Source organism: Helianthus annuus, chromosome 14 (assembly GCF_002127325.2).
Source record: "Helianthus annuus cultivar XRQ/B chromosome 14, HanXRQr2.0-SUNRISE, whole genome shotgun sequence".
In the NCBI taxonomy this organism is placed as follows: Eukaryota; Viridiplantae; Streptophyta; class Magnoliopsida; order Asterales; family Asteraceae; genus Helianthus; species Helianthus annuus.
Window position 1 is genome coordinate 112,490,636 of NC_035446.2, and position 14,133 is coordinate 112,504,768.

The 14,133-nt window shown below is 39.9% G+C and overlaps 1 protein-coding gene across 1 annotated transcript; it reads right to left on the reverse strand.

Moving 5' to 3' along the window:
* Window positions 1-11,019: 11,019 nt before the first annotated feature.
* Window positions 11,020-13,759, reverse strand: LOC110909029 (CSC1-like protein At4g35870). The gene is made up of 2 exons (XM_022154038.2): window positions 13,632-13,759; window positions 11,020-13,601 (listed from the first exon to the last, which is right to left on the reverse strand). Exon 2 carries the CDS (start codon window positions 13,568-13,570, stop codon window positions 11,141-11,143), a length of 2,430 nt encoding a protein of 809 aa, XP_022009730.1. The 5' UTR covers window positions 13,571-13,601; window positions 13,632-13,759; the 3' UTR covers window positions 11,020-11,140.
* Window positions 13,760-14,133: the final 374 nt, after the last annotated feature.

Here is a 14,133-nt window from a genome sequence, read left to right on the forward strand (position 1 = left end):
GATTAAAGATGTGTTGTAAACTCCTGTGATCAGTGTAGATTGTACACCTAGTTCCATACAGGTAGTGTCGCCAAATCTTTAATGCAAAGACAACCGCGCCTAGCTCGAGGTCATGGGTTGTATAGTTCTTCTCGTGGATCTTGAGCTGACGAGATATGTAGGCTATAACCTTGTCTCGCTGCATGAGAACACAGCCGAGACCAAGGTTAGAAGCATCACAGTAGACAATGAAGTTGTCGCTTCCGTCGGGCAGCGTAAGAATTGGAGCGTTGCACAGCATATGCTTGAGGGTTTGGAAGGCAGTCTCTTGTGCGTTTCCCACACAAAAGGCTTGTCCTTATGAGTAAGAGCGGTAAGCGGCACAACGATCTTGGAGAATCCTTCAATGAATCGTCGATAATAGCCCGCTAGTCCGAGAAAAGAACGAACTTCTGATGGGTTCTTAGGCGTAATCCAGCTTTTGACAGCTTCAATCTTCGCAGGATCGACATGGATACCCCGACTATTCACTATGTGACCCAGAAATTGAACCTCCTCCAACCAGAATTCGCACTTGGAGAACTTGGCATAGAGTTGGTTCCCCTGAAGTGACTCGAGAACCAAACGTAGATGTTGCGCGTGTTCGGCTTTCGATTTGGAATAAATCAGGACATCGTCGATGAACACGATGACGAAACGGTCAAGATAAGGCTTACACACACGATTCATCAAGTCCAGAAAAACCGCGGGTGCGTTGGTTAGACCAAAGGTCATAACTACAAATTCGTAATGGCCATAACGGGTTCGGAAAGCGGTTTTAGGAATGTCTTCCTCTTGAATCCGTAGCTGAATATATCCAGAACGCAGATCGATTTTAGAGAAGCATGCTGCACCTTGTAGCTGATCAAACAAGTCGTCAATTCGGGGTAAGGGGTATCGGTTCTTGATGGTTAGCTTATTCAATTCCCGATAGTCGATGCACATCCGGAACGATCCATCCTTCTTTTTGACAAAAAGGACTGGCGCGCCCCAAGGAGAGGTGCTCGGGCGAATAAAGCCTTTTTCGAGTAATTCCTGGAGTTGGTTCGAGAGTTCCCTCATTTCGGAGGGTGCGAGTCGGTAAGGGGCTCTAGCAACGGGGTTAGCTCCAGGAATGAGGTCGATGCGGAAGTCGATATCACGACTTGGTGGTAGTCCGGGAAGATCGTCAGGGAACACCTGAGGAAATTCATGAACCATTGGAACATCTTTAACTTCAACTTTCTTTTTCTTTTCCTTCTCCGCTACTACAATGTTGGCCAAGAAGGCTCGGTATTCCTTGCGGAGATACTTGCTGGCTTGAATACAAGACATGAGCTTGAGACCTTTCGATGTCGTTTCACCGTACACACACAATAGATCACCATTCGCGAGCGAGAATCGAATCATCTTTTCGAAGCACACAACTTCAGCATGGTTTTCACGAAGAAAGTCCATGCCTATTATGATGTCAAAGCTTCCAAGTTGCATTGGAATAAGGTCGATTGGGAAGATGTGATTGTTGAGCTCGAGAGTACAATCACGGAGTACAGAGTTAACGGCAATAGTTCTTCCCGTAGCGACTTCGACTTCGAATGACGAGGACAGATAGGAGCACTTACGACTAAGGAGCTTCTCGAATTCAAACGACACAAAGCAGTTATCGGCTCCAGTATCAAACAAACATGATGCATAAATACCATTCACAAGGAACGTACCATTAACCACGTTGTTATCCGCCTGAGCCTGGCGGGCGTTGATGTTGAAGGTTCGGGCATGGGCTGCTTGCTGCTGTTGCTGAGGCTGCTGTTGTGGTTGCTGCTGCTGGGGCTCTTGTTTAACCACCTTGTTCGGGCACCTGTTTGCAAAGTGGTTAGGGTCACCACATGCAAAGCAGACTCGAGCATTGACTGCAGGTGCTGGAGCTGCTTGTTGGCCTTGAGGGGCGGGGAGTAGGGCTTGGTTGACAGTGGCTTGAACTGGAGCTTGACGGGGACCATAGTGACAGTTCGCAGTGAAATGACCATACAGGTTGCAGTGAGCGCAAAAACGACAAGCTAGACCCACTGGATGGTGATAAGAGCATGTCGGGCAGAGTGGGTGAGGGCCTGTGTATGCACGCTTTGCTGGCGGTGCATTGATCACTGGAGCTGAGCGAGGGTGCTGCTGTTGTTGAGCTGGTACAGCTTGTAGAGGAGTGGCGTTTGTCGCGGCAGCACAACTCTTGTTGCTGGAGCTGTTGTTGTTCTTCTTCTTCTTCCTTCTTGATGACTTGGAGGATTGAGCAGATGAGTCGGTGGGTGCTGCAGTGGCTTGGTGCAGAGACTTGGTTTGCTTATCCCAGAAACCAGACTTCACTCGCTTGTCGTTAATCTCAGCGGCTAGCAGGTAGGTTTCTTCGATCGTTGCTGGCTTGGCGGCGTGAACAAAGTCGGCTACACAGTCGGGTAGGGCTCGAATGTACTTCTTGATGGCTTGATCTGAGGTTTTGACTTGATCATGACAGATGATGCTAAGCTGCTTGAAGCGAGCAGTGAGAGCAGCGTTGTCTCCATCCTTCTGCTTGATTCCCTAGAATTCGTCCTCCAGCTTTTGGCGTTCATGAGGAGGGCAGAATTCGTCGATCATAATTGCCTTCAACTCCTCCCATGTTAGCTCGTAAGCTGCATCATTTCCGCGCTTGTTTCGTTCGGCCGTCCACCAGTCTAGAGCACGGGACTGGAAGACGCCTGTAGCATTGAGAGTGCGAAGATGTTTAGGACATCCGCTCTGGCGCAGAGTGACTTTGACTGAGTCGAACCAGTGAAACATGGCTGTAGGACCATCTTCGCCAGTGAACTCTTTCGGTCCGCACGCTTTGAACTGCTTGAAGCTGAAAGCAGCCTTGCTTGAATCCTTAGGGTTTTCAGCTCGGGATTCTTCTGACGTTTTGCTGGCATTTTCATACACCTCACTCACGGCTTTCGCCACTTGCTTGGAGATGATAGCAGCAAGACATCGGTCTCTCTTTTCTTGGCGAGTAAGTGGGGTTCGGTGTCCGGACGACGACATGGTCTGCATTAGACATCGTCACGAGACTCAACACAACGAAATCGAATCTCACCTCACACGTCTACTACTATCTAAAGCTTAGAATCACGTTGAAACACATATCACGTAAACACATATGCACAAAACCACAGATGCACGTAAGCACAGAAGCACATAAGCATAGAGTCACATAAACACGATAGCACGTAACCATTTAATCACAGAAGCAAGTAATGTCACGTAATTTCCCTATGAGCACATATAGCATTCTGACTGCCTCAAGATCCTATCATTCAAAGCTCGCGAGTCGTTCGAATAGTATTTCGTATAGCATCGTATAGTATAGCCCAACTTAGTCGTATAGCATAACACATCATGATATTGTCTAGATTTGCGACAACGGGATATCGAATTGAGATAGAACAGCAATTGCGAGTCGTGTGTGTCGATTGAAATGATAGCAAAATCGAATAATATCCCAAAATAAAAACACAAAAACAGGGAAAGCACACACAAACACACAAAAATCAACGAATGTACTCGATGACTCGTCAAATTCGAAACACATAAAATCGAGAGATAGATTGTCTGCGGCTACTAGACATCGACTACCCTAGGCAACTCGACTATTCACAGTAGACTTGTCATCACTTTCGACTCTAGAGGTCGTGTTTCTGCCTCGATTCTTGGGCATTCCACACGCGTTCCCTAGGTCATACTTGTGAGTTCAGGTCGTTGGAGTCCGTCGAATGCCTTGGTGAGATAAATAAAGTCCACAACAAACTGCCAAGGTCAGGGTTTCACCCCTTGGCTTAGCAATTTCTTCCTTGTTTTTAATAAAATAAAGAAGGTTGAGCAGAATATTCGGTCGAGAGATTGCGGTTTCCACACCTATTCCCGATGAATAATCTCCTCTTTTGTGAGTAAATTGCAGCCGGAACAGATAATTTAGTCGAGGGTTTTGAAGCTTTCACACCTAATCTTGACCAAATTACTCGTTCGGCGTCAGATGATGTAGTGCAAAGCAAGAATAATGAGGCATATAGGCTTGGTCGGTTGGTTCCTAACTATAGTCTAGGTCTCTAAGACAGCGACCCGGACTAGGTCGTGTCTAGCCTAATTCCCTATAGTTATGGCTCTGATACCAATCTGTCACACCCTAACCGATGGCGGAATCATCGGGGCGCGGCACTGAGCGAAACAGATTGTCCAGAAGTTTCCACAAAAACTATTATTACAAATTCAGTTAAATGATACGTCCCATACCGTATCCTAAATAAATAAACAAGTTATCATAGAAAGCAACTAGGCAAATAATTCCGTTCCGACAACTCAGATTCAATTATTATTACAGACAATTGTTTATTATTTCTAGACTCCCTAGCCTCGATTTCATCACCACGCGCCTAAGCATCCTAGCAACTTAAGCACCTGTCACATACGTTAAAATAAAGTCAATACATAAAATGTAAAGGTGAGCACACAAGTTTGATAATAGCATATAAAGTTCGAATAGTTTACGCATAACCAGGCACGTACACAGAGGAAAACGAAGCATGTTAATTATCGACATGGGACCATCGGTACCAACGACTGCGGGTTGACCGTCCGAGACGGTTCGCAATACATGATTACCACCGTAATCCATGCAAGTAATTGTCCTTAACAACCCCCGTATGAACGGGTGCTGAGTCCAAACTATAGTACTATATTGCTAAGGCAGGTAGATAGCACTCCACGTGTTTTGCTAACTTGAAGGCTAGTTTAAAAGATATGGGATGGATATGTGATTCAGGTGCTAATCAGCATATGGTCATGAGTGACAAGAATTTAATAAATCAAATTGATGTTTCAGAATTTAATATTAAAGTATCTCATCCGAATGGAACTAGTGCATTAGTCACTAAAATAGGAGATATTAGATTAACTAATGATGTCACTTTGTATGATGTGTTCGTTGTACCTGATTACTCTGTCAATTTAATGTCTGTGCATAAGTTAGCTAAAGATAGTAAAATAACTGTTGTGTTTAATGAAAGTACTTGTTATCTTTAGGATTCTGTAACAAAGAAAATTCTGGTGACTGGTAAACAACATGATGGTTTGTATTTTTGTGGTGAGTCCTTTGTGATTGCTTGTCTTAGTCATAGTAGTGTTGATGTGAGTAGTCTTTCGCATGCAAGGTTGGGGCACCCATCTGAAATTGTGTTAAAAGTTTTGAAAGATGAATTAGATTTAAAACAGGTGGATAAAAGTCATCCTTGTGAAGTGTGTCATAAATCCAAACAACATCGTGAACCTTTTCCAATTAATGATCACAAAACAAAAAATTTGGGTGATGTTGTTCATTTAGATGTTTGGGGTCTATATAAAGTGAAAAGTAAAGAAGGTTGTAGGTATTTTTTAACTATAGTTGATGACTTTACTAGGTCTGTTTGGGTTTATTTAATGAAACATAAGGATGAGGTGTTTCTAAATGTCTTGCATTTTGTCAAAATGATTCATACGCAATTTGAGAAATCCATAAAAGTGTTTAGAACTGATAATGGGACTGAGTTTATAAATAATCAGTTTAAAGAGTTTATATTAAAAATGGGATATTACATCAAATAACCTGTGTTTACAGTCCACAACAGAATGGTGTTATGGAACGAAAACATAGACATTTGTTAAATGTGGCTAGGGCATTGCTATTTCAAAGTAATTTACCTTTAACTTTCTGGTCTGAGTGTATACTAACTGTTGCATACTTAATTAACAGGACTCCATCGTCTGTGCTTAGTGGTAAGTCTCCTTATGAGTTGGTTCATGGATTTAAACCTGTTTTAAGTCACCTTAGAGTGTTTGGATGCTTGTGTTTTAGTACAGTTTTGAACAGTCATGATAAATTTAGTAGTCATGCCAATAAGTGTGTGCTTATTGGTTACTCAAATGAGAAAAAAGGATATAAATTGTGGGATTTAGAAAAAAAGGACATTTTTTTTCACGAGACGTCAGATTCTATGAAACAGTGTTTCCTTTTAAAGAAGTTAAAGATTTAAACGAAACTAACAAAGATGTTAATTCTTTAAATTTTTTTGATCTTTATGAACAAAGTACATCCAAACAGTTTGAAGGTTCAGGTAGTCCCTATGATGAAGTAGAGGTTAATCAGAACTTAGAGTCTAGTGTTCATGGGTCTCAGCAATCAGGTCAGGTATCTGATGCTACTATAGGACAAGCTGAGACTCAGCAACCTAGTGGGGCAGAACCTAGTCTTACTAGGGCTGAGCATGAACATCTAGATAATGAAGTAGATAACCTGTCTGAGGGAATGAATACTTCTAATGTTCCTTCAACTAGTGTTCGAAGGTCAACCAGAAGTTCTGTGTTACCTAGAAAACTGGATGATTTTATAATAGAGAGAAAAGTTAAATATGGATTAGAAAAGGTTGTTAATTACTCACATCTTTCTCATGAAAATTTCTGTTTTGTGTCTGTTCTTAATAAATGTGTAGAGCCTAAACATTATTTTGAGGCATGTAATGATCCAAATTGGATAAATGCCATGAATGAAGAAATGGAGGCTTTAAACAGGAATAAAACTTGGGATTTGGTTGAATTACCAGTTGGTAGAAAACCAATTGGGTGTAGATGGATTTATAAGATAAAATATAAATCAACAGGAGAGGTTGAAAGATATAAAGCAAGATTAGTTGCTAAGGGTTATAGTCAAAGGGAAGGAATTGACTTTGACGAAACTTTTTCACCTGTTGTTAAAATGGTAACTGTTAGAACTGTGTTAGCATTGGCTGTTAATAATGATTGGTCGGTTTATCAATTAGATGTTAATAATGGTGACTTAATTGAGGACGTGTACATGAAACTGCCAGAGGGTTACTTTAATAAAAGTGATTCTAGAGTTTGTAAATTGAATAAGTCGTAGTATGGCTTGAAACAAGCACCACGTATGTGGAATGCTAAACTTGTTAGTGTCCTGCTTGAATTAGGATTTATTCAAAGCAAGTGTGATCATTCGATGTTTATTAAATCTTCAAACTCTGTGTTTATTGTGTTATTAGTATATGTTGATGATATTCTTGTGACTGGTAATAATGAACAAGAAATTATGAATGTTAAACAATGTATACAAACCAAGTTTAGGATTAAAGATTTAGGCATCCTGAAGTATTTTTTAGGCATTGAAGTGTTGAATGTTAATGGTGGTTTTTGTCTTTCGCAAAGAAAGTATTGTTTAGAGTTATTGGCTGATTATGGTATGCCTGGTTGTAAGCCAGTGAATAATCTTATTGAACAAAATCATGTTGTGAATGCTTTATGTGAAAAAGAAAGTAATAATTTTGTTAATGTTACTGGATATCAGCGTTTAGTTGGTAGACTGATTTATTTGTGGCACACACGACCAGACATAGCGTATTCTGTGCATGTTTTGAGTCAGTTCATGCATAAACCAACTCGTGCACATTTTTTGTTAGCCATGAGGGTATTGAGGTATCTTAAAGGTTCGCCTGGTAAAGGTGTTTAGTTGGCTAAAAATTCTGATCCTGAGTTGTCTGTTTTTGCTGATTCCGATTGGGGTAAATGTTTGATGTCTAGGAAGTCTGTAACTGGGTATTGTGTATTTCTGGGTGCATCTTTAATTACTTGGAAAAGTAAAAAGCAGTCAACGATATCTCGGTCCACAGCTGAAGCTGAGTACCGAGCCATGTGTACTGCGACATGTGAAGTTATGTGGCTTATAAACTTGTTAAGCGAGTTGAATGTTTTTGTTAAGTTGCCTGTGTCGTTGTTTTGTGATAATAGTGCAGCGATTTCGATTGCAGGAAATCCGATTTTTCATGACAGAACTAAGCATTTCGAACTGGATCTGATTTTCTTAAGGTAAAAAATTCAATCTTGTTGTATAAAACCTCTTGGGGTGAAAACTGATCGACAAGTTGCAGACATCTTTACTAAGGGGTTATTAATAAATTAACACAATCTGGTTTGTAGTTGGCTTAATCTATTTGATGTGTTTAGTAATAAAAGTGAGGGGGGGTGTTGAAATAATAAATAATATTCTCATACACTTTTATTATCATTTTATTATATTTTTTACTGAATAATTGTTTTTTGTTTGTTTCGTTTGAGGTATACAACTTTGGGCTTGGAGACTTCGGTTAGAAGTTGGGCTTGAAGACTCCGGTTGCGCTTGAAGACTCTCTACGTATGGGCTTAAAGACTGTTGGGCTTAAAAGTCTATTTGATGTCGGTGGCTGTATATACAACTGGAGGTGTACTGTATAGAGATATAACAACTTCACAGTTTCAGAATCATCTTTGACTCGTCTTCTTTCATTCTCTCTTAGGGTTTGTTCTGTTCATGTGATCTTGTGTTAAGATCGTCAATCGTAGTATAAATCAGAGAGTACAGATCATCGTGTTGATGATCTGTGTGTGAGAACTGTATAAAGGTTCCTGATTTCTTGTTCAGTTGTTCCTTTATTCGTTGAGTTTCTGTGTTTCATAAAGGGTTGTTTAGATCCTTGTTTCTTAACAACATGAAAAAACTTTCTAATGGAAATGAAAAAACTTTGTAATGGAAATGGAATATTACAATTACTTCATGTTTGATAAGTTATTCTTTTATTTTTGAACGGCAAAAGAATTTTATTTTAAGAAAGAAAGTCAACTAACAAGAAACTCGATAACATGAACGAACATACAAGAAAAATTAAAAAAATACAATAACATCAATACTAAACAAAGACGGGGAAAGTGGCATAATAAGTAATTATGAAGGTGCAAGAAATAATAAGAACAAAATCATACCACCCTCCACAACAGACTCTCTTAGGGCAGTAAACGAATCGAATATTCAGCGAACAGTTCGTGAACCGTTCGGCGGAAAGTTCGTTTATGTTAGTTCGTTTAATAAACGAACGAACATGAACAAGAAATTGCGTTCGATTAGTTAAATGAACGAACATGAATAGAGGTCTCGTTCGTTCGATTGTGTTCGTGAACGTTCGGTAATATGTTCGTGAACATTCGTTCATATGAGTTCGTTTATGTTCGTATGTTTGTGTTTTAATTATTATTTTTTTGTACTTTCATATATTTTATCTATACTTTTTATATTATTAAACTTTTATTTATTTTAGGCAAATTGGAAATAAATAATCCCAACTCACTATTATTGGCCAATAATAATCGCAACTCATTTAATCACTAATAATAATCCGAACTATTCACTTTTGTTTGTAAAATACTCCCACGTTACAAAAAACACTAACTAGGTTAAAATATTGCTGATGTGGCTTAACATGTGTGGACTGACGTGGCTGGTTAACATCTTACCTGTGTATAAAATGATTATCAGCCTCATTTGCACACACAATCACACTCTCCTTCAAAACCATAATTCTACAAATTGGGCAAATTCAGTCGATTCTGTGTGCAAATAAGGCTGATAATCATTTTATACACAGGTAAGATGTTAACCAGCCACGTCAGTCCACACATGTTAAGCCACATCAGCAATATTTTAACCTAGTTAGTGTTTTTTTAACGTGGGAGTATTTTACAAACAAAAGTGAATAGTTCAGATTATTATTGGTGATTAAATGAGTTGAGATTATTATTGGTCAATAACAGTGAGTTGGGATTATTTATTTCCAATTTGCCTTTATTTTATTACCATAACAATTAAACTAGGAAACCCTCTTTCACATTGTTTATACACCATTTCCCTTTCGTTTCTCATTATTTACATCGGCGAATACGATTGACCTCTATTCCACAATAAGGGGTTCAAGTTCCAGTGATACTCTCTGGGCCATCTACCTTTATCCTTCGTCATGTTCGCCAAATTTATTTGTGTTCGTGAACCATTCGCGCGAACACGCTCATTTCCTTAATGAACGAACACGAATATAACATCTCGTTCGGTAGGTGTTTGTGAACACATTTATTTCCTTAACGAACGAACATGAACAAGGTCTTGTTCTTGTTCGTTCGGTTCGTTTACAGCCCTAGACTCCCTGTAATCTTCTTGGTTTTCACAGTGGGTAAGTCACGGGCAACTGGCTACTTAAGGTTCCTTTCCATGTCACCGGCACGTGTCTAACCAAATTGCCCACATGAATAATTCTAAGGGCATGTTTGGCTGAGCTTTTTGAAACAACTTATTGGTTTTTTAGAAAAGTTAGTATGGAGTGACTTTTTGAAAAAGTCATTTTTCCTCTTACATACAAGCTCATTGCCAAACATCATCTTAAGCTTATAACTTTTTAAAAAGCTAATAAGTCAATAAGTTGATTCAAAAAGCTTAGCCAAACATGCCCTCAATGGAATCGTAAAATACTAAAATATAAAATCTAGTAGCCCAATTTAAGTTGGTATACAGTATTATATCAATTTTACTTCTACTCTGTATTTAAGTATTTTCCTAGATTTTAACAAACATGATAAATCTAAGTAGTTTCATGAGTTTCACAATTTAAATCAGAAGTGATTTTATTGTAATCTGATTTTAATTAGTTTTGCATATAATTTCTTCTTAAGTATTAAAGGATTTTAAAATAAAAGTAAAAATAGTTTTTAATACAGTATAGAAATAAGTCCCACCTAAGTACCTAACTTATATTTTAACATGTGTCAAAAAGCCTTGATGTGAAAGCTTTTTTTAACAATACACCCCACCCGCTGGTCCAGCTTTTCCTCACCTCTTCTGGCAAAATGGGTCATTCGGTCTCGTGACGGTTAAAAATGGGTTCGGGTTAAAATAGGTTTGTACCAACACACGTTCAGCTGGGGTTACGTTTCAACGGGTTATAACCCTAACGGGTTTGGGTCGAAGTGAGTCAGTTTTAGATAAAAACAGAAAAAACTGACATTCCAAACAGAAAAAAAAAAAAAAAAAAAAAAAAAAAAACAGTTTACTTAAGTAATTAAGTTTATTAAACTGACATTCCAAACAGGAAAAAAAAACAGTTTGCTTAAGTAATTAAGTTTATTGAGAAGAAAAAAAAGGTTTTACTGCATTACTAGAACACAAAAGTAAAGAAGCTTCTGATACACAAGCAAATATATCTGTACATCTCAGTTCTAGAATTGAAGAAGAAATCAAGATTCATGAATAATATGTATCCCATTCAAACTTTGGTTCAGATAAAACCTCATAATCCACAGGCCCATCTACAACATTCTCAACACTTTGTATGCTCTGCAATAATGCTGGTTGAAACCCATCATTCTCACAAGGCAAAAGCTTATAAACTACTAACACCGCAACCGTCAATATCGCTTGCAGCTTCGTGGAATCCCCTCTCACCGAAAAGAAAAGAGTCATCGCGACCAAGAACAAATCAACACATATCCTCATAATCAACAACACCGTATCCATTAACCGCCCATCGTTTCCAGCTGGAAACCCCCGCACTCTGTACACGAATAAAAAATTGTACTTGTCAACCACATACCTATACCCGAAATAGATTGCACCCACAGGGACGATAAGTGGGGAGAATGACGAATAAATCAAAGTCAACGCAAATATTGTCAGATTGAACGCGTAATATTGTGCAAAGTCAAACGCTTGTTTGGGCACGGGTGAGGTCCAGCTAATGGGGTATTCAGAAAGATCTTGTTCATGTAAATCAGAGTTATCTGCAGAGATTAGTGGTCTCTCGAGGCCTTCGGTTTCTTGATTCTCTTCAAGAGCATACTCTTCTCGTTCGGGTACAAGTTGCAGCATATCGTTTTTTCTAAACTTCTTAAGCTTTTTCTTGATCCATGGTATCGGTGCCAACAAATCGAAAGAAATCCCTAAAAACGTGCTTGTGATGAGAAACGCCACAGATGAAAGGCATGATCTTGACAAGAAAGAAGCACTCATGTATTGTTCGATTCTTTTACAATCTTCACCGTCCAAATAACACCTACCCATTTTCAAGATTGCACTTTCTAGCGATGATTCAACCATGCCCCTTAAAAGAATTAAGTTTACCAGAAAGAAGCATACCATCTTCAAAAGCGCAGCCCTTTGCTCACCGGAAACCGTCAAGTGTCGTTCGAACTTTGAAAGATACGAAAGAGCCGAAGGAACGATTATATACATGCTTACAAAAATAAGAACATTGGGGAGAAACTGGAATATTATAGTTGCTAACCAGCTTGAGCTTTGTAGCCACGTTAACCATGATTGAGCGTTATCCATCGCTTCTGCGTTAATTATCCTCCCCGCACTCTGGAGAGCACTAATTACAGCAAGCGGAGAACTACAAAACAGAAGCAGTAACAACAGGCATGTGTTCACAAACACTCTTCTAAGCTTCAACGATAATTTTGTTGATCCTACATGGTTCCAATAAATATCAGTAGCTAACGGCGCCCTTTCAACTTTCCAATGGTTCCTCTGAAGCTGCAACTCCATTACCGAGAAGAACTTCCCTATCCGTTTCTTCTTCTCGTTACGAAAATCTTGAAGCGCTTTATTCGCAGTGTAAACATCTTTAAACACCACAAACGCAACTCCAGCACCCTTCGCTCTTCCGTCCTTATAAGCCGCCATTTCCATTTCCAAATCAGCTCTACGCTCTTGCAACCGTCTCAACTTTTCATCATCCGAAAACCCTAACTCCTCCTTAACTCGCCTCCACAAATCCTTCAACCCCTGCCATAATGCAAGCAACTTTCCGTGAAACCCTTCATGAAAATCAACCAAAATCCCATAATTCATATCCTCATAAACCAACGCACGCGATTCCATCTTCTTAACCAGCTTCGTAACATCCTCCCTAACCTTAACCAAATCCGTAACCAAATCATCCAACGCACATAAATCCATCGGAATAACAACCTTATAAACCTTCCCCGGATACTTATCCCGAATATACTCCACTAACGCATCCCGTTCGGGCCCTATACTTTTCGGAATCCCTTGTATCATTAAACTAAACACAGCCGAGGAATTCGCACTACTCGGATCACTAGGGTTCCCATACCCATCTCTAAACCTAGTTATCCTCAACCTCCCTTCAATCTCATTAATCCCATAATGCACCAACACAACCACAAACACAACAAACACAAAATGAATCCAAAGCAGCTTCGAACCTTTACCGATATGACTAATAGTAGTCATGGAAAACTGATCCACCATAGCCACACTTCCACCATACAAATTCAATGGTAACAAAACAGTAACAGAAATAACCGCAATCAAAACAACAAGTACAAAACTACCTCCTTCAATTAGAAGAAATTGAGCAGCATCTGCGCCGCAGTGGCGGGCGATCTCGCGGCCGGTGGCGTGCCAGACGGCGAGAAGCTTTGAAACGATGGCGGTGGGGCCGGGCATGCGGCGGTGGTCGCTGCGGAGCTTGACGAAGAGGAAGATGAGGAGGCAGGTGATGGTGCCGATGGCGGAGATGTTGAGGAGGTACTGGATGTTGCCGTACCATGTTTGTTCAGTGATTTCGTCGCCGGAGGGGGAAGGCGGAGGGGAGAAGGTGTGATCGGTGGTGGTGAAGGGTGATTGAGGTGAAAGGTTGTTGTTCATGGTGTGGGGGTCATGAAGCTGGTAGATGGTGGAGAGTTAGGGTTTGATGAAGCGAATTGGTTGGAGATCGAAGAGAATTGGATCTAGGGCTAGGGTTAGGGTTTACAGTAGAAAATGAAGTTGGATATCTTGGTCGGGAGCGGTAACTTGGAGATGGAGGAATCAGGAATAATGTTTGGTATCGTGGAAGAGAGGAGTAGGAAAATTTATTATTGTATTATTTTTTTTTAATTGACCAATATAATCAATCCCACTCTCAACGTAACCCGAGTCTACCACTAAGGGTGTAAGGAGTGGTTAAACACTTTGGAGTGGCAAACTAAAAAACCGATTAATCAGAGCGCGCCATGTCAATCAGCCAAAAGTGTTTAAACTTTTGTGAAAAGTGTTGGCAATGGTTTAGACACTTGTGAAGTGGTAAACTATTTTTTTTTTTAAAAAAGGAAAAAGTTGTGATTGGTTGAGATAGGAATGGACCCCACCTACAATACCCCCTCTCTTCCTCAATCACTTTCCCTGCATCGGCAAGGCATCCCCGATTCTTGAGTTGTTCGGCAACGGCA

Coding starts and splice junctions, on each gene's coding strand:
- LOC110909029 (XM_022154038.2), bottom strand. CDS start 13,570: ATGAACAACAACCTTTCACCTCAATCACCCTTCACCACCACCGATCAC.